Source organism: Lepisma saccharinum, chromosome 4 (assembly GCF_977018435.1).
Source record: "Lepisma saccharinum chromosome 4, izLepSacc3.1, whole genome shotgun sequence".
Taxonomy (NCBI): domain Eukaryota; kingdom Metazoa; phylum Arthropoda; class Insecta; order Zygentoma; family Lepismatidae; genus Lepisma; species Lepisma saccharinum.
This window is the reverse complement of record NC_139232.1, coordinates 107,922,873-107,949,414: the sequence shown is the minus strand read 5'-3', so window position 1 is coordinate 107,949,414 and position 26,542 is coordinate 107,922,873. Positions and strand designations below refer to the sequence as shown.

General features: G+C 39.1%; 1 protein-coding gene across 7 annotated transcripts in view; it reads left to right on the top strand.

The window, feature by feature from the left end:
- The first annotated feature begins 608 nt into the window (after nt 1-608).
- Asator (tau-tubulin kinase asator) overlaps nt 609-26,542 on the top strand; it is a 171,799-nt gene continuing 145,865 nt past the window's right edge. For 5 of the 7 annotated variants that reach the window (XM_083121067.1, XM_083121065.1, XM_083121069.1 and 2 more), the window contains exon 1: nt 610-1,091. In XM_083121067.1, the coding sequence (XP_082977193.1) occupies nt 1,084-1,091 (8 nt within the window). In that variant the 5' untranslated portion in view covers nt 610-1,083. Of the gene's footprint in view, nt 1,092-26,542 lie in introns of all 7 variants that reach the window. The other 2 variants (XM_083121075.1, XM_083121074.1) reach the window with 1 other exon arrangement.

Sequence of the window (26,542 nt, the reverse complement as noted above, 5' to 3'; positions counted from 1 at the left end):
TAGACTATGCAAGTAGAAACAGATTCCAAAATGTAGGAAGGAAGGTAAAAATCTAGCGAAATCAAGACAGAAAAACCTCCTTTCGGACGCCCATGTTAGTTTGTAATCAAGGCTTTCCGGCTTTGAGTCCTGTCGGGTGCATTACACTGCTTCGAACCACACTTAAAGTTTGATCGATCTGTTCAAGATCCGTACCTTCGCAGCATTTAAATGTGCTGTCTACAGAAAAAAGCATATTTTATTGAATATCTTTAATCTTTATGGGATAAGTTATAAATATTTCTTCAATGGTTAAAGTAAATGTAAATGTGTTAAACGATAACACACTAAAGGGGGAATAGCCTATATCAAAGCAACCATCTCGTGCGGCTCTCTTAGTTAAAGCAAATCGCATGACGTCAAATATCAGATTGTAGTTGGTCCAATTTTATCCAGCCGGCCCTCACGCAAAACACACACTAGTTTTTTTCATCTACTCTCCTTGTCTTTCGCCAGCGGCGCTGTTTCGGTTGAACTTCGCCAGATGGCAGGTCGAGCTGGACGCCCGCATGACGTTTTTTTTTGTTTACGTCAGAGCAGGGCGGGGAGATAAACCGGCTTCACAGAGAGCTTTGGAACATTCAACTCCTAAACGTTTTCGTCTGTGGTTTGAGTCTCGACGCTATCTCTCCGCCCAAAACAACACGCACGCTACACTCTCGCAAGTGCCTCGAAGGGAACAGTGGCTATCTTTGGTGACTGCGAAAGGTGCATTGGCCTCAGTTGGCAAAGTCACATGTTTTACCCGTTAATTCTTCCCTGAAGAATCGACGGTGTCAAAAGGTGACGCTGAGATGGCCAAATTGACCGGTGCCTGCACGTAGGAGGAGACAGACATGCTAAGTGGCAAGTGCGTTCAAGACTGAGAAGTGACTCTCCCGCACACATAAACGGGGAAAATCGTATAGCATTTATTTCACAAAAAGGCTTTTATTTTAACACTTATCTTTCGCCAACATTCCACAAGACAGCAACTGAAAGTTAATCGTGCATTTCTTCTGCATTAAAAGGACATTCAGTTTTCAACAGGACTAGCTTCGTAACATGAAGTGGTAAGTACCACTACTTTGTAGCATATAACAATACAAGTTATACACCCATGAAAGCTTGGCATTTATGTCGCCTGGTAATCAAGAGGTTCCTCTTTAAGCTATAAGTTCAGTAAAAGTGTACAAAGTGGATTTTTAAAACTTCGTCAAGAGTGCTACAAAGATACTTAACTTTTTTATTGCAGATTAATTTAGGATACCGACACTGGCGTATGTAGGAGGGCAATGTGGCTTGTCCCCTCTTCCGAAATGTTCTCATTTATGAAAAGCAATTGTTATCACATATTTTATTATATTTCGTTTCATGCTTAGTGTATATAAACCGTTCGGGGAGAAGCACTTTTACAGTAGGAAGTTATTTATGTTAAGCGAACATTATAGACAGGATGTACACGTTAGATCATCACTGTTTAGAAGGTACTTTAGTATTATACGGACTACCTCATTTCAGACCGCCTGTTTTCTGGCATTTAGGGATCTTATTTTAATGCTAACAGACTAAAACCTGACCTGCCTAACCTAACAAAAAATATACAGTATATATGTTTCAATATATGCTTTCGTAGTTAGGTTAGGCCGGCCTGGTTTGGTTCTCTTAGTATTAAAACATGTAGTCCCTATATTACTAAAGTACCGTTTAGAATCTTTACACATGTCCCATATAAATTTACACTTATAATTTTTATTTTAAAAAATTGATTCAGAGGGACTTAAATGAAAGCAACATAAAATAGCAGTTTGTGACTTAAGTGATTTTTCCACTTAAACAACGTGCAAATACAACTCTTGGAGATTTATTACTCTTTCTACGCATAATGTGCATGTTTGTAATACACAATTAATGGAGTTGCCGATGGCGTAGTGGTAGTGTCGTCGCCTTGTAATCAAGGGGTTCCGGGTTCGATACCCTGTGGATGCGCATAGTGGTTCGAATCTCACTTTAAATTGTAGGTCCAGTCCCGATTAGCCTTGCTGTGCATAAAGTGAACTTAAAACACAAACTCAATCAATCAAAGTCGGAGAATTAGTTTTGGTGTGCTCGAGAGGAGCAAATATTTTCAAGCAAGCTCTGCTTCGGTGTAACTCTCTTTTTCTTTCTCTCTCTTTCTTTATCATTTTTTCTCTTGCTCTGTGTTCCTTTTCTCCTTTTTACTACCATTTTTCTTATTCACTTTATTTGCTTTATCATTTTTCTTTGTTTTCTCGCTTTCTTTCCTACTTTATCTCTCGTTTCTCGTCTTTATATTTCTTTCTTCCCTTCTTATTTTATTCCCCCTTCTCATTGTTTCTCCAATTCTTTTTCCTCACGTTCTTTCTCCCTTTCAACCCCTTATTCTCCTTCTTTTGCGCTCTCTCTCTCTCTCTCTCTCTCTCTCTCTCTCTCTCTCTCTCTCTCTCTCTCTCTCTGTCTCTCTGTGCGTGCGTGTGCGTTCAAGTTTAATAATAGCTTCGAAAATTTTTCATGTAAGCCATTTGGGCGGACTAAGAACATTTTACAGTGGGCAAGAAGTCATCTTTGCCCAGCACATTAGTGTTAGTTACAGGTGGAAGCTGAAGTTACATCACGTCATTGTCAAGAAACAAATGACTTTCACTGATAATATATCTGCAGAGAAAGTGTCAGCGTGAGGAAATACGTCCTAAAAATGCGTTGTCACCTCATTTTGTCGATTAGAACGTTTAATGCTCAGGAACTCTTAATATGATGTTTTTTTATACATATCGAATGCATGCTCCAAATCTAAGAGGTATATGGCGTATCCTTTTTGTCTGATAAAACTGGAAAACCAGCATGGTAACTACAACGTCACAATAAGTCATTATCTAGTAGTTTTAACTTGAATAAATGCTTCTTTCACGAGGGTAGTGCGATAGTGTTGGATAGGAGCTATTGATGTTGAGGAAAGATAAATGAAGCGAGTCGTGTATCCGTCACCACTGTTCATGTATGTACGTGAATAATATACACGTAATATATACTTCTTTAAAGAATTACTATTTATTCCTGTTTATTCCTGTTATTTTATTTATTTATTTATTTTATTTAAATTGTTTGTTAATGTATGCTTGCAAAATGATTCACATGCTTGTTTTTATTTCTATTTTGGTTGTGGCTCAGTCGGTAACGCGTCTGACTACCATGCTCAAGGTCACGGGTTCGATCCCCGGCCGGTTCAAATCCGGGAACTTTTCTAACGTTGGAAGCGGCCCCGGCGCCCACTCAGCGTCGAATGACATGGCTACCTGGGGGAAACCCTGCGGGATAAGGCGGTCAGGAGCGTGATGCTGATCACATCACCCCCACACCCCCTATACGCCTTCATGGCGTGGTGCTAAGCACAGGAAAACACTTTACCTTTTTATTTTTACGACTTCTCGACACCTCTAGGTTAATTGTAACAATGATAATGAATGATGAAACTATGTCATTGATTATGGACTATGAAAGAGCCACACTTCATCCAGGATTAGTCCGTCCTTGCTTTCATAAGCCATTACAAAGAAAACTATTATAAAGAATCAAATTAGACTACCATGCTCAAGGTCCCGGGTTCGATCCCCGGCCGGTTCAAATCCGGGAACTTTTCTAACGGTGGAAGCGGCCCCGGCGCCTAGCCAGCGTCGAATAACATGGGTACCTGGGGGAAACCCTGGGGGGTAAAGGCGGTCAGGGGCGTGATGCTGATCACATCACCCCCACTCACGACCGGATCAAGAAAGTGTGGGGCGTTACCCCCACACCCCCTATACGCCTTCATGGCGTGGTGCTATGCACAGGGGAACACTTTACCTTTTTTTTTTTATCCTGTTATTTTTGCACATTTAGCGATATTGTCTCAAGATTCGTTTGGGATTATTGAGAGAAAACTATTAGTAACCTCAGGAACTTTCTACTGCTCCCAATCGGCTCTTAAACATAACATGTTTTACACTTGTATGTTCAATTGTTCGTTTATGTAGATTAGTTTTGGTGATAAATTGTCAATTCTTTCGTTTTTTTCAGCATTCCATTGATCTGAAAAATTAGCACCATCTTAATATAGTCTTTATTTACAATATATCAAAGAGAGAGAGGAGAAAAAGTGAACGGGTCAAAATTGTATATTTTTAGGGGTTGCAGACACGTATCTTGAAATGTATTTGGGGGGTCAGAACCAAGTGTCTTAGAAATAGTAATAATAATGTTATATAAATATTTAAATTAATACGTTAACACAATTTTTATGTCTATTCATAACTGCCGGACCCTGTGGCTGAGTGGTTAGCACATCGCGCTGCAACACCAGGGGTCTGGGGTTCGAATCCAGCTCGGGCATGGTTGTTTGTGAATGTCCATTCATCAATTTCATCACTCATCCTCATCTTCGCAAATTAGCCAAGAGGCACAAAAACGCGAAGTAAAATAAATAAATCAATCTATTCATAACATGTAAATTTACGATTACATTGTTTTTACATGACTATTAAAAAGACGGCCTAAGAATAGAGCTTTAACAGCATGTATTCATTATATAGCATACGTGTAGTTAAGATTGACAAAGAATTGAATATTTATGGAATAATAAGGGACGTTAGACTGTTCACGACAAGTAAAGTTCCTGATCAATATTTTATGTATATTATTATAAGTAGTAGTGTCATTACTGTCATTCAAAGCCATATGATCCAAAAATAATGTTTCCCTTCCAGTAAGTTCAGCTGAAATAAATAACTCTTGATTGTAGAACAAACGCTATTAAGAGTATATTTTCATTATTTAATGTTAGTACTTTATACTAAATACGTCCTTGGGGGTCTGAGCTTAAGTTCATTTTACGCTCAGATAGGCGAATCATGTAAGAACCCACAGTTTAAAGTGGGGCCCGAACCACTGGGCTATTTGCCTCCACCGCCACTCGGACCCAGGTTGCCACTACACCAACGGGGAGGCCCACCGCCGCTCTGAAGATTTCACTCAATATCAAATTTAATGAAATATATATATTTAAATTAAAGTGGCAATAAACGCTAACCCACAGACATATTTTCCCTAGAATCTATCACGTTATAATAGTCCCGAAAGAAACTTTTGCAAGAAATCACGTTCGGAAACTGATTTAAAGCGATTACGTAGAACGCAGAGTTGCCAGAGCGTGTTTAGGAGCGGCGGAAACTTTGACGTTCCTAGATCGATTTGTTTCTTTCTTTCTTGCGTGGACAAATATATTTCTTTCGCACGGAGACCGCCGTAACTGGTTGGCTCTGGGTTATTTCAAAACTACATTTGAGGGCAATTTCGCGTGCGTCGAATCTTCCGGCGAATAAATTATAATTTCGTGCTCTGTGCCATCCAGGAATAGTCTGCCATGACAGTTGCCGCACGGAAGTCATGGTTGCCAACGTTCTACTACGAGCAGTGTTGAAAACTGCACGGGAATTTCTCTTGGAAGGTTACTTAACTACATTTTAATATCTGTACCTTGCCAGCGTGTAGACTCAATAATAATAATAATAATAAAAATAATAAATGTCCGAGAGAGGCAAAAAAGTTTTTCTATGTGGCCGCCGAAATACTCGTAAGCTCTCTCACTAATTTTGAATAATATGGAAGAATCACTTTCAACTTTTCTCCTATTTGCGAAAACATTTCTTGTAATTTATGTCGAGGTAAACTTGAAAATCCTAAACAAAAAGTAGGAGTGAGTAAATGAACACATCTTTTCTCCTAAACCTTGCTTCTTAAGGCATCCTATTTTCAGATAAACATCTCATTTTCTATGATTCTTTCTAAAACTATAATTCTTTTAAAAATTTAAATTGTTTGTTAATGTATGCTTGCAAAATGATGCACATGCTTGTTTCTATTTCTATTTTGGTTGTGGCTCAGTCGGTAACGCGTCTGACTACCATGCTCAAGGTCCCGGGTTCGATCCCCGGCCGGTTCAAATCCGGGAACTTTTCTAACGTTGGAAGCGGCCCCGGCGCCCACTCAGCGTCGAATGACATGGCTACCTGGGGGAAACCCTGCGGGATAAGGCGGTCAGGAGCGTGATGCTGATCACATCACCCCCACACCCCCTATACGCCTTCATGGCGTGGTGCTAACCACAGGAAAACACTTTACCTTTTTATTTTTACGACTTCTCGACACCTCTAGGTTAATTGTAACAATGATAATGAATGATGAAACTATGTCATTGATTATGGACTATGAAAGAGCCACACTTCATCCAGGATTAGTCCGTCCTTGCTTTAATAAGCCATTACAAAGAAAACTATTATAAAGAATCAAATTAGAATATCCCTTGGCACTGCCATCGCGCATTACAAAAGTATATTAATAACTTTTTCCCATAATTTTGCACTTCAGTGTTTTATATGAATTTATTATTTAATATTTGAATGTTGCCTCTTATAATGGATGAATAATTTTATCCCTTTTTTCGTGAAAGCACTTTCTAGCGAGAGAGATAAGTGCTTCCATGCAGAAAATGTTTCGTCTTTATCACTCTGTGGTAAGAGATCTATTCTAGCCCAGTGGTTATAAACCTGTGGGCTCCTTCGCATTGTATTCAAGGGGTCTCGGGTTTGATATCCGGTGGAGGCACATAGTAGTTGGGATCCAACACTCAACTGTAGGTCCAGTGCCGATTGAGCTTTCTGTGCATAAGGTGAGCTTAACCCGAACCAAAGCTGTCTAGCTTTAATCCCAAAGAGGTTATATCAGAATTTTAAGAGATTAACCCGAACCGAATATCTCAAGAAATGAATAAATAAAACTAATTTACAAAAAGTTTAAAGCAGTTGTACTGTTGTGCTGTGAACATGAAAATATTTTAAAATCTGAAAGAATATTTTTCACTAAATTATTTTCTTGTTGTTTTATCTTGTGTGCAGTGGCGTGCCCAGGATTTTCGAAAAGGGGGGGGGGTTATGTATACTTTTTGTTGGTAGTCATTTTGTCATATTTTCCTACCTTTGACGTTCTTTTTTTTTAGGAATTCTGGGCCAAAGGGGGGGTCATAACCCCCACGACCCCCCCCTTGGGCACGCCACTGCTTGTGTGTATAAAATTTGTCAATCACACCTTTCCCCAGAATATTCGTACTCTGCACCAGTGCTTGTACTATCCTGATTCAATTTCTTTACGCAGGTGGAGAAGGAGGAGTTTTATTCCTGATGACGTCATTTGTAATTCACTGTGCTAAAACGAGAGCACAATGGATAGAAAAAGTGTCTATTTCTGCTCTTAAACGCAATGGGAAACCGGTCTATTGTTACGTTGCCTTGCCAGGAATCCAGGGAGGGAGGCACACAAAGAAATGAGTTTGATCTCGCCTGCCAATTCTTCCGCACCTGGCGGGACTTTGTGATATCGATTGCCAAGAACAGGAGATGAAAAAGTACCTTTTCTTTCGTAGACATGGGTAAATTACTTTGTAAAGAGTAACATTGTTTTCTGTCATAAAAGTAGCGACGACAAAATATTTCGTTACACAGAAAGAACTGATATGTTTGAATAACCGAAACGCGTTTGGTTAAAAAAAAAGGTAAAGTGCTCCCCTGTGCTTAGCACCACGCCATGAAGGCGTATAGGGGGTGTGGGGGTAACGCCCCACACTTTCTTGAGCCGGTCGTGAGTGGAGGTGATGTGATCAGCACCACGCCCCTGACCGCCTTTACCCCCCAGGGTTTCCCCCAGGTACCCATGTTATTCGACGCTGGGTGGGCGCCGGGGCCGCTTCCAACGTTAGAAAAGTTCCCGGATTTGAACCGGCCGGGGATCAAACCCGGGACCTTTAGCATGGTAGTCAGTCGCGCTACCGACTGAGCGACCGCGGCCACGTTAAGCTATTGGTAACCGAAATAAAACTAAATTTGTTAATTTTTTACTGAATTTTTTGGCCAACTTTAGGCGAATGTGTACGATTACTAAAATGATTTGTTACTGGTGAACAGTCATATGTTTTTCGCCCATTTAATGAAATATTTGGTTCAAGGAAACTATTTTTTGTTTTCTGGCGGATAGGGTGTACGTCACGGACACTGCTGGGTTGTAACAAAACCATTGACTTTCAATGGAATTATTACAACCCAGAAGTGTCTGTGACTGTACATAAAATTCTCTTGGATGAGAAATTGGGAGAAAGAGGTAGAGAGAGGCACACTGTGGTCCAGTGGATCTGATCTAGAATTCAGGATTCGGATAAAAGATGCAGAATTCGGACACACGCGATCCAGAATTCAGCTTTCGGACACAAGATCCAGGATCCAGGATTCAGAGCGCGGGATCCGGAATCCAGGTTTCGGACACAGAAGATCCAAAATCCAGGATTCGCACATACGTACAAGATCCAGAATCCACGATTCGCACATACGTACAAGATCCAGAATCCACGATTCGAGCACTCAAAATCCAGAATCCATGATTAGATACGCAATATGCAGGATTCGGAGTCATGGGATCCAGAATTCGAGAATTGGTTACATGGGATTTGGAATTTGTGGATATACGGAAACCAGAATTCGGGGTTCAGATACACGGGACTCGGACATTTTTGAATACGGACGCCCATTCCTAGTTGGAATAACTAAAGAACTGCCCAATCTAATTTTAATATAATGCAATTATCCACCCGCTGCATTAGTCACTGGCGCTTGTCCATCCAAGGGGACTGACATCGTGGTTCGTTAACTTGGGCCAACGCAAATCGCGAGGCGGAAGGGAGATTTAACTGTTTGCGAGGCAGAAGAAAGCCCCGCCTTTCACCGCTCGGACAGGTCTATTTCGAGTTTCCCTTTGACATCCCCCAACGCAGCGTTTGTTCCAGTCCATCAGGAACTCGCGGAATGAAGGCTCGATTATGCCTGGCGGAAATCTGCCAGTTTCGTTCAGAGTGGGCCAGTCGGGGTGGCAAAGAAGGGGGCTGTTGTGTTTTGCTTCATAAACACGTTCTCGCCTGAGTCTGCCTCCCAGAAAAAAGACAAGTGGTATTTTTGGAACCCGCAACCTCGCCATTCTGGTGCGATATTTGACGCAAAGAAAAGCCACGATTGTATTAATATTTGGGCTGTCAACTGTCTTGGACGAATGACTAGCGACAACTATAGCAACTTGTGGATATATACTAACAACACCAAAGCTGACCTGCCAAACATACTCACGTATCCCTCTAATAACTTAAATGATCAAAACTTAATTTGCCTAACCTATTCACTAGTTTATTTCTGCTATTAGATGCATACTTGAGTAGGTTAGGCAGGTCAGGTTTAGTATTTTTAGCATATAACTTCCAGCTTCTATGCTGTCGAACAGCTCCTCGCCGAAGTTTTCTCATTAATCAAATACCGTTAGAGGACGCGGTGTGAATACATCAGAGATTCTGAACAATAATCATAGCACTAAAATTGTAAACGGTTACTGTATATTGAGTAAATGTCGTTGAATTATTCTAAAAGATTTAATTTTCCAAGAGAAAAGGGAAGATAGTATTGCAGAACAGTTTTCTGTGCATATTTTTAAGTACCTTCCAGTTAGTTCACTGCAGAATTTGCTGAAAATATCCCAACGTATAAACTATATGCGTCAGAGATGATTAGACCCCCACCGTGGTTACAAAGCAATATTCGAAACAAGCGAAATGAGAATTCGATACTATAACCTCACTCGAAAAGGTATCCTTTAGGTCCACGGCAGAAATGTGCCCGAACGGGGACAGAATAACTACTACCACTAAGCTATCGACGATACCTATTCAGGGCTGTAGCTGACGAAAGGGGCATGGCCCACTTACTTCCAGAATTCTGAGTAAAGCAATGCCCTACTATGTACGAGGGTATTGGTAGAGAATACACTAACTGTAAGTATCAAAAAACACATAACATTAAAATACAACAATATCATAATTTAAAAGGACCAGTTCAATAATAATTTAGAATTATATACAGATACACTCATCATAACTATCTTTAGACAAAACACTATTTCTACACACGCAAACTTTTTAGGATAAGAAAGTCATAATCATAAATAGATATAATCATCGTAATAAAATAATTAGATTCAGTATTCAATATTAACATTAACCAACATATAACTACTAATAAGCGAAACGCCTTAAAATATTATAAAATAATAACTAAACAAAGTTCTCAATTTCAGAAAACCTGTTCTGTATACCATTCCCCTGTTATGTACAGTCATGGAAAATAGTTCTTGGGCCACGAGACCTACGATATCGTAACATCTTAAAGCCTGTTGTCTATGCAACCCAAATAACAAAATTGTCGCTTGGGTTTGCCTGGCGGACCTGGATTCTCGGGAATGATTGAGTATTGACAGCAGCGCGAGTCATACCCCCAAGCCCAGCCATAACAAACAACAGCTGGGTGCCGTGAGTTTCAGGAATTGGTTTCTTAACAACAGCTATTCGTAATAAAATGTTCTCTTTACTGATATTAGAGTCATTTTCAAGAAAGTTAACTGAAATGGTGGTTTTTGTCGAATCATCATCGCGCAACACACATGCTGTCAACCCAGAAGTCCTTGAAAAAGATTGGAGTTAAAAACAACTACTTGACAAATGATAAGACGAATCGATATTCATTAGTCCCAACTTAGAATTTTGTGTAAGACATGGATCATCATGTCCTATCATCCATTTCATAACTTCATTAATCATCCTCATCGCCTTTGTTGACGCCAAGTGCTAGAAAAGCAATATAAAATAAGCAAAATTAAGAAATTAATAAATTACATTTTCAGCGATTTCACGCAGCGACTCAGTTGCATGTAGACAAAGTTTCATTAATCGGGAACCAAGGGTCCCCTCGTTGTGCTTCATTGTCATTTTCCCTCCACTTTGCCTGCCGCGATTAACCTGATGTTGATTAATGCACAATCCACAAAGTGTAATAAAATGTGAATTTTGGGGGCTTCAGTTAAGTGGCTGCACATCCATTACGTAATCGCGATATCATCAAATTGTACGAAGCGTGTCTACACCTACGTAAAGTGTCAGTCCCCGTCATAGGCGTGCTCAGACCCTCTGATTAGGGGGGGATATCCTTGATGATATTTCAGGCCGGAAAAGAATAACGTAATTTCATCTCACTTGTTTAAATTTTATTGCATTGATGGGTGTGTTTATATATACACGCCTCCCCCCGCCCCACACACACATATAAATATTAAATACATACATACATATATATATACAACACACACACACACACACACACACACACACATATATATATACCAACAGTAAAAATCATATACATTGTCTCTCAAATCTGCGCGTTCCTTTTCCTCCAAACAATTGTTCATGCACTTAAGAGAAAACCTTTTAGAAGCAGTACTTCTCTCCTCGGTAATTTAAAATGCATTACAGAAAACAAATTGCGAGCGAAGCGACCAATAAATTTTCAGATCCATTTTTTTGCAAAATGAAAACAATGTCGATTTAATATGGGGAAAAAAATTCATGGAGCGCCATATTATTCTCTTTTACAATTTTTTTTGATTTAGATCGTTCGGCGTCCAGGGTTAACTCCCGTCGATCCCTAGCTACGGCTCTTAACTTGACTAGACTGCAAGAAAAGCAGACATTGCGAGCGAAGCGTGCAAGAACATTTTACAAAAGGTATTTATATTTGTATAAAATTTGAAATCAAGGGGGCAATTGCAGCTCTGTCTCTCCCCCTCTCCCCCCCCCCCCCCCGCGCAAGTGCTCTTGGCAGTCTGGAAGAAATAATGCAAGAAAGACGTGAAAACAAAATCCATCTTGAGTATCCTTTTGTCCTGCTACTCTTACATTCTGCTACTCTTCCTTTCCTTTACTTCCATGTTTGCCCCCCTAAAATTGATTTCCGTTCAAGGTTGTGAGGGTGGGGGGGGGGGGTTTCGCCACTGCACCCCTTCCCCCGTAGTTGCTTTGAACTTTCATCGGCTTGAAAATACTTAATTTTCTTTAATAGTATAATATAGTTTAATAACGGCGATAGGATTCATCTATCCTAAATTTCTAGGTGAAAATATAATAATATAGGGGCATAGATGTCTGGAAGGGGGGCAAGGATTGCCACATCTTCCCCTTAGAAAACGAATGTCAACCAAAAAGTACGTTTTCCCAAGTATAATTTGATTTCAGTCATAATAATTTACATTAATTATTATATTGAGGATGCAGGAATGCGATAATGCAACACTATTATCGGGGTAATATGCCCCATGGAAAAATACCTTGTCTCTTCGTGGAAAAAATCTGCAGACGTCCATGATTAGGGGGGCATCTGCCCACCCCCGGCCCCCTGGGCGCACGCCTATGATCCCCGTGATGGAATATGTAGCTCAAAGCCAGGGCTTTAAGATCAAATTTGTTTTGTTATTGTTTTATTAGTAATTACCTCAGTTTTCTTCCTCTGAAGTTAAATTATTCATGACGACGATTTATGATTACATTAAAGACATGAATGAACATACACAATGAACCCATTTTGGTCGGAACTCGAACTCGGAACCTTGTTTGGCAAGAAATACAAATATCCATAAGGCATGAGTGTTTCATTGGAGATGTTCCTCTACTTCCGTCATTTTATCACTAATATATTTCATTAATATACAATAATAAATCACAACTACCTAAAAATAAATATTATTTTGCATTTTCACATGCATATGTTTTTTACGGTTAGAGTGTGAACTGGCACCTGTTTATTTAGATTGTTCTTTATGTTTCGTGTATAGTTAAAGATAGGACAAATGCTTGAGGAACGATTAGGGCTATAAGAATTCCGTCCGTGACAGAGTGGTTAGCACAGTGCGCTACGATGTCTGATGTCCTGGGTTCGAATCCCGTCCTGCGTATGGGTGTTCTTTGTGAGTGCCCCTTCATCAATTTCATCATAGTACTCATCCTCGTTGTCGCGATTAGCAAGAGGTGAAAGAAAAACGACGCTAAATAAGAAAATAAAAAGACTTATAAGAATCATTCTTATTTCCGGACGTGTCCTACATTTCATAGTTATGTCTGGCCTCCGGAAGGAATTTGAAAGAAATCTTATACGTATTTTGGGCATCACGTAACGTCAAATTAGATGGAGAAACAGAAAATCTGAGGGGAGTCTGAGATAACGTGGTTCCTTGGAGAAGTATGCTTAAATCAAAGAGTGTGCATGGTTGCTACTGGATATTCGGAAAAGCAATTACAATCCCAGCTCACAAATTACTTCACGATTTTCTAGATCCGGAAAAGTCCGGATATATGTATAAAAGTGCTTACTTTGTGAAGTTTTATCGATATAACTGTCGGTAATTTGTTCGAAGTAACAAGTAATTATTCTCCTTATTGGAGAAATAAGGCACACAATTCTGTTTTTTCCCAGTGTATAGTAGTTTTTTACATATTAATAAACAAGAACTTCCAGACTTTTTTTACGAAATTGTGAATTTTCTCCTTCCCGAATTCATGGATTGTTTTCACTTCCTGGCCCCATGACGACGAAAAACGTTCTGTCTTACATACACAAGTTGAAATCACATACAGCCGTGCTATTAGTTAGCAGTTGAGGAATTTTGAACTCAACCGTTCACTTCAACATTAATTTTTCAGCTGAAGATGTGTCATATTCTCGTTATATGCTAAGATGTCCTAGTAACCTATTATAGTTACTGCAAATACGATCGTGTCCAACATTTTGAGACAATTTGTCCTACTTTCCGCTGAAGAGTGATCTGATAGCCCTATGTGTGATGGAAACTGTTTTTACTCAATTTCTGATATAATTTATTCCAACATTTCCTTCAACTTCTATTACCTTGTAATTACCTCCAATGCTTACACGACTTTTCCTTCGTGCTCGACCTTTGGGTTCAGAAATGTTTACAACACCCCCATCTCCCGCATGTAAATAGCAGGCAACAACACTCTGGAAGACCATAATGTATACAACTTGTTTACTACATATTTTACGAAAATATTAGAATGTTAGCTTGATATAACTGTGGATTGTAAGGAACGAAATTAAATACCTGTTTTATACGCACACTGGAACGAGCGCAGGCCTGCTGTGAGTCACTCTGGCAGTGAAGGTCACTGATCGAAGTAGTTAGTGCTTGCTTGCTTGCTACAAGCAGGCGCCTTATCTTTCCTCAAGGAAACACGGAAATCTTCGTTACCTTTTTTCGCCAGACTAATGGTGAACATTTACAGGAACGTAAGGAGTAGTATCGTATTCTATTGGAATTAGATTTCGTGGTGTTTAAAAGATATCATAACAATATGTAAATCTCTTTTGTGATCTACACTGAACTTCTTCCTTACGATTTCTAAACAACCGAAGAGCGTAGTGAACGTGAAACTACTTATTGTTCGCCACAATGGTATGTATTATACAAATGGTCTCTTATCAAAAACCCTATTATATCACAGGATGTGATATTTAAAACAATTCTACCACGTATCCAATGTAACCAATATTCAGATTGATTCCCAGCTTCTGTTTGGGTTATTTTGTGTCGCATTTTTACCTCTTGCGATAATCGCGACGATGAAGATGTTGGGTAATGATTAGGGACAATGATTTATGGTAAATAATATTAATGAATTTCGCATTTAAAAAGTTACAATTTCGGTATATAAAAGCGGTGAAAAAAGATCATTTCGTTGGAAAAGCGGAAAATAAAATTCAAAGTTAAGTAGTCTGCACCTACCTTCTTTAAGTGCTAGCAGCATATTAATTAAATTCAAAGTTACACATGACTCCTTCACATCCCTCTTTACCATATCCTGAAAAGCTTTGTACCCTCTCAAAAAATTTAATTGTGAACATGTTTTTAGAATAGGCACATTCTTGCAAATGTCGTACAAGTCTTCATTGACAATATTTCTTGAATACTGAATAAAACTAACATTTTCAAAATTCTTTACTGGATCTTCGCGGAGCCAGTCATTTAATTTTGTACAAGCCTTGTTGCCTTGAACTCTCGAGCACGTTCAAATACTGAAATAACTTTGGGCATTGTAATTCGCCAAAGAAACTATGAGCAAGCCCGCAAGAAGCACGGACACGAAAATCCTTGAAACTCGTATTTTTGTGTGGCACGTAATGGAGACACAGACTACACACGATCTTCTGTAGGCCTCTGATTGGAACTTTTTGGACCGCAAACTTTGGCTGAAAAAAAATAGTCCTACTAAAACATTTGCGTTTTAGCTACAAAACCATAACATTAACAGCAGAAAACTAATTTCCATATTTTCTGCATGACATCAACGTATTTACGCATTACGTTGGAGCGAGATAGCCTGAGTTGCAGGAATGGAGAAATGAACGAACGGAGAAGAAAGCGGCTAAATACTTATCACTGACACCGTTTGCACTGTGCGGCATTGCGCTTCTGATGATGTAAAACTACTTTACGCAGTCATTGTCACCTGTAATGAAATGTTGAACTTTCACGAGCAAAATAACAGTCCAATGTTATGAAAGAAGATAAATTAATGTGTTTTTTTTTTGTTTTGACAACTGAATTTCGGTGTTATTTCGTGAACTTCGACACTTTTCGTTTCATTTCGCATTTTGATTTGTATTTCACAGAACTTCGTGAATAAATTGGAGCCGAACATTGTCATAACTCCTATCCACTTCTCTCGAAACAAAATTATACAAACTTGAAAATAATTTCGCGTTTAAAGCGTTCGCGAAATTTCAGTGTCCCTAGTAATGATACAAATGCAATGCTACATCTAAACCTCAACAGGTTTCAAAAATGGATCCTCTGGCTTTGTAGAGAGTTACGGTGATTTTAATTTTTATTTTCATTTGGTATTTTAAGTCCACTTTATGCACACAAAGGCTAATCGAAACTGCGTCTATAGTTTAAATTGGGATCCTAACCACTGTGTCTCCACCGGGTATCGAACCGGGGACTCCTTGATTACAAGGCGACTCCTCTACTACAGCGCCATCGGGAAGGATGAGAGAGAGAGAGAGAGAGAGTAAGAGAGAGAGAGAGAGAGAGAGAGAGAGAATTACGGTGACTACGATAATGAAGAATTGAAAGTAGCAGAACGACTAAGACATTCTTTTGTCAATATTGGGATTGTTAATGAATGTTATGAATGTCAGTTCAAATTAAAAAAAAAATAAACTAAAAAATTTCCAGAGTGCCGTTACAAATCGTTAATTTTTCTCTTTCCACACATTACTTTGCTACTATGTAGATATTTGCATGCTAAGACGTAGAAAGTGCTTCATTTTCAGTGTGTGGAATTGCGATTTATTTCTGAGAATGGAGTGGGTAGTGGGAAAAGGATCACTTCACATGTTTGGATTATACCCCCTTCCCCTACACACACGCACACAAAATATATCGGCTGTTGTTCTTATAAGGAAATATAACATGTATGAATTGTGTCAAGAAATATTGGAGCCTATTCACATCCCTACGCAACTTGGAAGAAAGCCCACGTAGAGATTGGGAAGTTTTGTTACGACAAAATTGGGATGTATAGTAAATTAAAAAGCAAAGTCCTAGCTTTGCACCAAGCCTTGAAGGTGTATAGGGGGTGTGGAGTTAGTAGAGTTAGGGCCCCACGCTTTCTTCATCAGGCCGAAGGTGGGAATGATGTGATCAGCACCATGCCCCTGGCCGCCTTACCCCCCCTTCCCCAGAGTTTCCTCCAGGTACCCACTTTATACGACGCTGGGTGGGCACCAAAGCAGCTTGAACAGGTGGACAAAATCCCGATTATCCCCCGTCGGGGATCGAACCCAGATCTCTCGCATGGTAATAAAACGCCCTAACCACTGTGCTACTGCGGCACATACAGTAATTAAAGCAAGAATTGTTTTAGCGTTTCGTTCAACGTTTTTAGGCGAATCATTTTCGGAGATATAACGTGTAGCTCTTGTCGGTTCTGCGACCTGGCTTGAGAAAAGGCGATTTTCTGACGAACAACATTCCACCTGACAAGTCACGTGACTTTCCTACATTTCCTGTGCCTGTTGGCTTTTGCACGAAAGACGAGTTGCTCTTGAGACAGACAGAATCACCCGATCACCTAATGGTGCAATGTGTGTTGCCTACCCTTCCGGCATTATTTACTGCCATTAAAGTCTTATGGGGAAGAACTTTTTTCCACCACTGTACAAGGGTCATTTCAAAAACCTTGCATACTGTAAGTTTCCTATTCGAAAAATAAATTGAAGATAATCTCCAGTTTTGTTATTCCCGGCTGCACTCCTCTTTTGTGCAAGTCTTGCATTCCCATCACGACACTTTATACTGCCATGCATCGTTTTATTCGGGTCACCTTATCAGAAACAATTTGAACAATACTGAATCTTAACTTTGGAGTAACTTTGTAAGGTTGAATATTGTTAATTATGCACGGAGGTTTATTCATAACCTTGAAGGCGTGGCACGAACAGTGTACTAGTCTCCATGCAGCCATACAGAGGGTGTGGCTTTTCTGTTTACGTTTTCCCAGCGAGATAAGCGAGGACAGGGAATGTCATTATTGCAGTGACATGAATTTGAAAGTCGTCCAACTTCTTCCGTCCCCGGCTATTTCGGTACAATGATCAGCGGTATATTCAACTTTATCCGTTTATCTTAATTGCTTTGCATCTCCATTGCATGCTAACGAGGCTCTGGTGATGGTTCTTATTATCTACCTGTCTTCTTCAAGCCTCACCGATGGCGTAGTGGTAACGACTTCGCCTTGTAATCAAGGTGTTCCGCGTTCGATACCCGGTCGAGGCACATAGTAGTTCGGGTACCCATTTTAAATTGTAGGTCTTTTTCAGAATATAAAAGTCCTTCACGTGACTTCATGTAGTCGCATTCAGTGAATATCCTGAGCAGACTCACCTGGCCGAATTTCAAAGTGTCGCAAGCCTTTGATGTTCTTTTCCTGGTTTCCCCCCGCAGCAAGTATTCATCAAGAAGAAAGATTACCCGGCCAATCTAAGCAAGGTCATTTTATTAATCAAGAGCACGGAAATAGCGACTTTTTTTTTATTTTTGGCAACTGGGTGAACTGAAGTTGCAAGAAATTGTCGGTGTGTGAACACGTCATCTTATGATACACTTACTTTAGTAGTAATGGGCAAATTAAGAAACTAGAACCCTTGCTCTCGTTTTTATTTTTTAAAAAAATACACTAATATTTAAAATATTTTAGGATAATTAAATTTTCACATTATTCTGGATAATTTTAATCTCTTACATTGCAAGGGATTCAAAGTATTTTAAGACAAATATCCAGTTCTATATACAGTATTAGCTAATATGTTTATTTTGTCCTCGACCTTCAATCAGACTTAACGAAAATAAATTCGCTTGCCTGTCACATTTTAAGAGAGAGCTGCCACTTTTGAGCAGTCACTGATTGGTGAATAGCGAGTCGTAATGCGGAAGTTAACGAGAGACGAATTGCAGACCTCCATCCAGAAATAGAAACCTCGGGGGAACAGATTACAACCACCTAGGAGGGGGGCGAGGAGAGAGGGGTAAGAAGGGCTAACGACCTCTCCAAAATTGCAAATTAACCTCGCTTTGTTTGCGATCCCCGGCCTAGACGAGAAAGAGGGCGGAAGCTAGCCAACTGACTCCTTTTTCGAAGTTTGTAAACACTCAGGTGGTGAGTTTGAGCTTATCTTGGAAATGTAGTTCATGCTTAAAGCTATAAAAACAAGGTACAAATTCTGTTTTTCTTGCTTTCAACTTCTTTCTTTTTCTTTATTTCTTTCTCTCCTGATCCCTCTTTTTCTGTATCCTCTTTACTTTTCTCCATTCCCCCTCTCTTTTCTTTATCTTTTCCTTCATTGTTCCTCTCTTCTATTTTCTTTGTCTTTATCTCTTCCTCTCCTTCCCTCCCCATCTCTCAGTCTCCCCCTCCCTTCCTCCTTTGTGCTTCTCTCGCTCGTCACTTCGGTGCGAAACCTCCCTATCACGTAGATAGTAATATTAAGGCAGATGGAGGATGGTGATAATAACACAATAAACACAGGCAAATTTTATCCAGATTATACAGCGCTTTCCAAACACATACGAATTAAACTAAAATTCGTTTATCTTTCATCTGTACCAACTTGTGCCTCCATGTCACTTTATGTAAGTCTATATCATGCACGGGGGACAATTTATTCTGTATCCGACATTGATTTAGCTCTTTATTTGTATTCGTTTGTGAATCTGCAGTTTCGTATATTATATTAGGGTTCATATGACATGATACATTCTATACTTATATTCACACAGTATTGATCCTTCGATAATATCAAATCAGCTTTCGGAGTGAACATGGGCGTTCTTTACGAGTGTCCCTTCATTAATTTCATCATTCATCCTCATCGTTGTGATTAGCCGCAAGTGGGAAGAAAGTGGCGCTAAATAACAAAATCATAAATACAAATACAAACGATAATTTATTTCAAATAGAATCTAAATAGATAATGATGAGTTCTACGTATCAGAAATTGACCAAAAGAGCTGAAAAACTTATTACACAGTTGTACGCTTTCGAGTTATCAATAGAAATTTGCATATTACATGCTAAATTCTTGATCTGTTTTCAAATTGATGTTAGTCTTAATTTGGGATTGCTATTACTGCGTTTTGCACTATGATATTTTACAGTTACGATCCTTTCCTAACAAATAATAATAAATTTGGTTATATCTGTATTCTTCTGGTATTGGTACGAAGAATAATTGAAACTTGTGTATCAAATTACTTTTCGCTGTTATATTCCTGGGTTACAAAACAATTTCTTGGACATACATTATTCTTATCGATTACTAGAGCCCGGAAGTTCAGGCATTTATTTTCTTTAAAATAGGCAGGCAAAAAGGCATTTATAATGTGGAAAATAGGCACTAAAAATGAAAAAAGGCAAAATAAACCTAAAAAGGTACATTTGGAAGTCACTTAATTTTATCTATAATTTCTGGCAAAATGTTAAAATGTACATTGGGAAGAGCATTTCAATTTTCTCCGTCTTGATTGCACATAACTACAATGTGTTTTTTAAGTTCTCAACATTCATTGATAGTCGTCTGTCAGAGAGAATGTTTTTCATAATAGAAAATGATCTTTCTACTTCGACAGAAGTTATTGGAGCATACATAAAACAAGCTAATGTAGCTGGACTCATTTCAGTAACTGCATTTTCACCATTTAGAATATCACAAATTGTTTTCAATTGTTTCAAGTCCCCATTTGCACTCGCTACCCGTTTGCACTTTTCCGCAACAGCTGACCCCTCTTCTCTTGGCACTTCCATCATCTGCTGCATAGATTCCTCGAAGATTTTCATGGATGCTATAAGAGTCTCACCTCTTTTCTCTAGCTTTGTAATTGTCTCTGGCAATGCACCATAATGTGCAAAAATAAACGACAGTTCATTCTTCAGTTCTGCATAGCACAGGAGTTTTTTCACGAATTTCACTTCACGAATTGAAGCCGCTTCATTTTCTGGAAGAGCATCGATCACCTCACTGATTTTTTCAAGGTTGTTAGCATAATATATAGCTGCTGATATCCAGGTTCCCCATCTAGTCAAGACTGGTTGTGGAGGTAAACTAAGCTCAGGCGCAACTTCCTGATATTTTCGAGTTCGAGAGGGAGATTTCAGAAATATCTTCTTTGTGTTCGAAATCAACCTGTCCACTTCTGGGTGCAACACTCTTAACTTCTTCGGCGATTCTGTGCACTGCGTGGGCTACACATGTGATATGAAGCATGCTCGGGAAGAGAATTTTCAATGCTATGGCAGCCTTCTTCATATAGGGAGCTGCATCACTAATAAAAAGTAACACGTCATCATGATGTACACCATCTGGCCAGAGCAGAAGTAGGGAATTTGAGAAAAACTGAGCTATTGACGAACCATTGGCTCTCTCTAGTTGTTCTGACGTGAGAAGAAATGACGAGGATTCTCCGAATGTTGGTTCCATAGTTCCTATGATGACGTTGGCTATGTAACGTCCCATACCGTCAGTACTTTCATCTATTGAAATCCAGATCTTCTTTCCACCAACTTCAGCACGAATTCTTTGCAGAACTTCTTCGTAGCAGACGCTTAAATATGTTTTCCGCAGCATAGATTTCGACGGCACCGTTTCTTTAGTGTATTTCTCCAGGAATTTCCTCAGTTACTTGTTTTCCACTTTCCAGAAACATATTCCTGCTTCCATGAAAGCTTTGCACAGTTCAAGAGAAAACTGAGATTACCTGTTGGATGAAGTGCCCACTGTTGAAATTAGGGATATCTTCTTCTGTCCGATCATTTTAGCAGCTGCAGATTTATGCTTTGCTGTTGACACATGCTGAGATATAAAGTATTTTTTCTCATGGTTGATTGTTTTTTCACATATCTTGCAGAGAAGAATAGTACCGTCTGTCGAAAATGTGCTTTCACCAAATTCATGCACGTAACCATGTAACTTACCACTTAATGGCACACTAAATTTTGGCATGATGACAACTACACAATCCTTTCCCCCCAAAGTGAAGAACTAAACTAAAGATAGAGAACTTGATTTTGGAACCCATGCAAAGGCCCTTGGGCATTAGTGCTGTTTCTTGTGCTCCTGACACGGATGCTGGACGTGATGACGTAATTGTGCAGGTGTTCTGCAACAGGTTTTCAGCAGTCAATGATGCACAAGGAAATGTTAACCGAAAGGCAATATACAGTATTAACTCAGCATGAAATACTTTTTTCTCACACTTTTCTCCTTCAGCAATGTTGAAACATGCGCGAGTTCAATATTACTTAAATAAGGCGAAAATTATTCACATAATAAACGGAAGAAAAGTGCCAACAACGTTTTTTTGTAGAAAAATAATTTATATACATTTTCTTTTAAAAAATGGTCAAATTTCATTGGAAAAGGCAAAAAAGGGTGTCCCAAATAGACAAAATAGGCAAAATGAAAAGGCTTCTAAAACATTAGAAACAACATAAAACACGTATATCCGGAAAATTTTTATCAATATATGCATTAGATAAAAAGAGACATTTTGCCAAACTTCCGGGCTCTATCAATTACCTACTGTAATTGTTATGAAAACTAATTTCAATTACAGAAACATTCTCATTGAAACATATTTTCCTCTCAGAAAATGTGTAACCTTCCGTCCTCTGCTCGTGGAAGTATTGCGCAAAGATGTCGCTATAAAGCGCCCTTGCACAAGGTCATGAATCAAGATCAACCTCCACCTGCCAGACATAAACCCTTGCACTAAATCTCGTCTGGGAGCGAGCAAACATTTTGGAGTTGCTTGGATCTGTTGATACAGCTTAAACAAGTTAAAAAGAAAATAGAAACCTGTGCCAGCGCACATCTGGTTCCCCCAATGCTACCATTTCGTCACATTCATGGCTAGGCTATTGGACATTCTGCATTCTGCTGAATTGGCTAGCTTATACAGAGACATGCTTGCCAGGAACCCTTGGCGCTACAGTCGGTGATAATAAAACGGAATGGATGCAAGGTCAGCATAACAATGTCGAAGAAATTCTCATGTTTTGTACCATAATTGGATTCTGCATTTTAACGTTTGTCATTTGTAGCTTTGTCGATGCTATAGACGTGTATAAAATTATATTTTAAAAATCTTGTACACGCTCTGAGACTGTGAAGGCCTGAAGCTGTCTAAGAACAAACGGTTCTTTCTTGCTGAAGTCCAAACCAAAAAAATAGAATCTTCAAGAATATCCGAGGGCAGGAAATTTAAGGATGTTTGTGAAAAATTTGTCACTGACAGAACTAGAATGAATATAAGGACACAGAGCCCACCATGGGTGGTATGATACGTATAACATAGATAATATACCATAATTTATATTTATTTAACCTTACACACAGTGTCTCATTGTTGGTTGAACAACACCCACAGGGTAACTAAACAGAAGAAATAGTTCGTGACTGTCCTAAAATTGCTCTATTATTGAAGCTAATGCTAACAAAAATCATCTTATATTATGATAGTCATTAGAATTAATAATAACATAATTAAAATTGTGTCACATTCAGCGAACTTCATATTTTAATCAGTGAGTGCATCATCTACGAGATTTGTGGCATTATTAAAATCTTGTTTGTTTCAATGTTATCTGGTTAATTCCATGTTTTAAAATAATTTTCTTAGAGTGCATCACACATAAATTTGCCGTTGCGTAGATACCAATTTTCGTTTCGTCTCCCTCTCTCTTAGTATCACGTGTTCTACCCTGCTCGAAAACCTTCGCTATTGTTGCCATATTGTCATTCCATTCGTGGACACACTCGCGCAAACATCATTGAAAACAATTGAATAGCGCTTCAGCTCGCGGTTCACACCGTTCGGCAGGGACGGTAATGTGGCAATATAGCACGGTGTAGTGGTTGCTTCTTTTATGCAGTGCATGTTCATTGGCTAGCTAGTAACTAGTGTTGCCAACTGTAATAATGAAGCACTATTTCTGTCACGGAAGGGGAAAGGCAGATAAAATGACGGTGAGTTTTGTTGGATTGGAAGCACCATATTTTTATTTTATACTAAGTATTTTACCGATTTGACGTTGTGTACGTGTATTGCGTGTGCGTTTGTTAGTTAACGTTAAATTCCATAATGCCTCCAGTTCTGTCAAAGTTGAAATCAAAAACCTTGCATAGCCAAGCTCGGGAAATTCTAAGCAACGTGCGCGAGTTCATGAAGGAGGAAGCCAGTGAAGGTGTTAGCATCCCAATACAGCATTTTGGCAAGAGAACAGCGGCTACGAACAATCAGGGCTATCATGAACGAAAGACAATCTCTTGAGATGTCAGAAGGCCCCTCCACATCATTCCACACTCCCGGGAAAGAACGACAAAGACCAGCGACCAAATCGTCAGTGGACGCTTTCGATGAAAACGTTATCCGTAGGCGCATATACGACTACGCTCTGCGTGAAAATGAAGTGCCGACATTGAAAAAATTGCATGTCAAATTACAGGCGGACATACATTTTGCGGGAAGTCAAGAGAGTTTGCGACGTTTGCTGCGAAAGATGGGATTTAGGTGGAGGAAGAGGAGGCTCTCAATTTTGATGTTTAATGCGATGCATATTGTTTTCTGTGTTAAAATTGCCATGCTTTGATGGGTGATCAAGTTCAAAGCAGGGCCGGCGAAAGGGGAGGGCGAACCGTGCCACCAGCCAGGGTGGCAAAATTTGAAGAGAAGATAAAATAAGCCTATTGAAAACTGTGGTCGAGCGAGATATTCTTTTGCGCTTAATAGTATTGGAATAGCATAAGAAGTCTCATTATTTATTTTATATTTTGATGTTTTACTTAGGAATATATTGATTTTCAATTTCCCGTTGCTGCGTAACAGGGGGGGAGGGTTCGAAATGGAGCGGCATCTACCGCCACCGCCCAGGGAGGCAAAATGACTAGCGCCAGCCCTGGTTCATAGCAAAAGAAAAACTGCGCAGCTTATCGTCTAGTGGCAGTATATGTACTTGTTATTGTTGTGGAAGCCGGCATCGTTTGTAAATGTAGAACAAAGGCAACTGACTTTCGCCGATCACAGAGAGGAAATAATAATACTGCTTGAGCAGGAGTGTTGTGGTCTAATTGTCGCGGTTTAACACGTTGGCATCGTATTATCTGACGTTGCAGTTCCGTACCAGTGTATACGGGTTTTGGGAGTGAACCGTTAGAACGCCACCAGTGCATTAATGCAATGAAAAATAATATATTTTTTATTTTGTTTGAAATCACTCAAATAAGGAATCGTATGAAGAAGTCTTCTTTGCAGCATTTTTGGTAATTTTACGTATGTGTTAGTTCATATTTTGCGAATTTTTAGTCCATATGTATGTAGCTACATACAAAGCCACTTGTTAGTACATATTAATCTAGTCCTGGTATAATGCATGACGTTTAAAACTCAACGTTAGATAGATTTGAAGTCTCTAATTTCCTTGTTGTACGTAACAGCTGTGCATCGGCGCACTGCAGCGTTTTTTCTATCTGCTCCATTAGCAACACTGCTTCTTTAGTTCTGTCGCGCATCGCACGGCAGAAATATCTGTGCTGGACTTTTTTTTTTACTACAGTATTGAATTCCAACATTTTTGGAATTGTTCCATGACTTCCAAAAACCCGTTTTCCTCCCAAAACGTAGTTATGTAAATTATTAACACGTGACTAGCATGTGGATGTGTAAATAACAGACCGATATAAGAAAATGCTGAATTTGATAAGATGAGAGCGGGTATACATTTCGAAAACTCGAAAATTATTCAAAAGAAAAGAGAGAATATCGTCATTTACATATTGCGAGTACAATTACGTATTTGTAATATATTGATTTTTTGATTGATTGATTTGCTTTCTTTTACTTCGCTTTTTGTGCCATTTTTGGCTAATTTGCGAAGATTGGAATGAGTGATGATATGATGAAATTGATGAATGGACACTCACAAACATCCATGCCCAGGCCGGGATTCGAATCCGGGACCCCTGTGCTAACCAGTCCGCCACGGAGGCCGGTTTTTTTAATAGAACAATAAATATTAATAATGTTAATGTGATATTAATAAAATAAAGATATGACTTATCGAGCTGTTCATTTATAATAATATATAATCTTTGCTTGTACGTAAAATACATTCAAAACTGTCTTCTTGTGTATTGAATTCAAGATTTTTAGGAATATCGGCAAGAGTTGGCAAAGTAAAACGCACAGTGCCTGATCCACTATATTACTGTCCGAATACTCATTTATAAAGAAAATAGTCTAACTAACTAACTCTCTAGCCTTCTTAAACCCGAAGGTTCATGGCTGCAGCAACACAGGCCTTCCATCTGTCCCTATCTTGAGCAAGATCTATATACTCTTTTCCATCCCTACCGATTTCCTTTAGGTCCATCTCAACGTTGTCCCTCCATCTTCGTCTTGGCCTTCCTATAGGTCTCTTACCATCAGGTTTCCCAACAAGAATCCTGTAAACTCCTTTTTCCTCTCCCATTCGTGCCACATGGCCTCCCCACCTAAGTCTTCTTGATTTAATTATTCTAATAATATCTGGACATGAATACAAATTATGTAGTTCTAAATTATGTAACCTCATCCACTCACCTGTCTCCTCATCCCTTTTAAGTCCAAATATTTTCCCAAGGATCTTATTTTCAAATACTCTCAATTTATGTTCCTCTTTCAATGTAAGGGACCAAGTTTCGCACCCGTATAATACTACAGGCAAAATTACTGTTTTGTATATTTTAACATTTAGTTTCTTAGATATTAAACGAGAAGACAAAAATTTATGAAGAGAGAAGTAACATGCATTTCCTGAATTAAGCCTACTTTTTATTTCCTCTTCAATATAATTTTCACACGTTAAGTATTTGAATTTGGAAACTGGTTCAAACGAGTTGTTATCAATAATTAGATTTTGATTATTACCTAACACTTGGTTTCGGCCTGT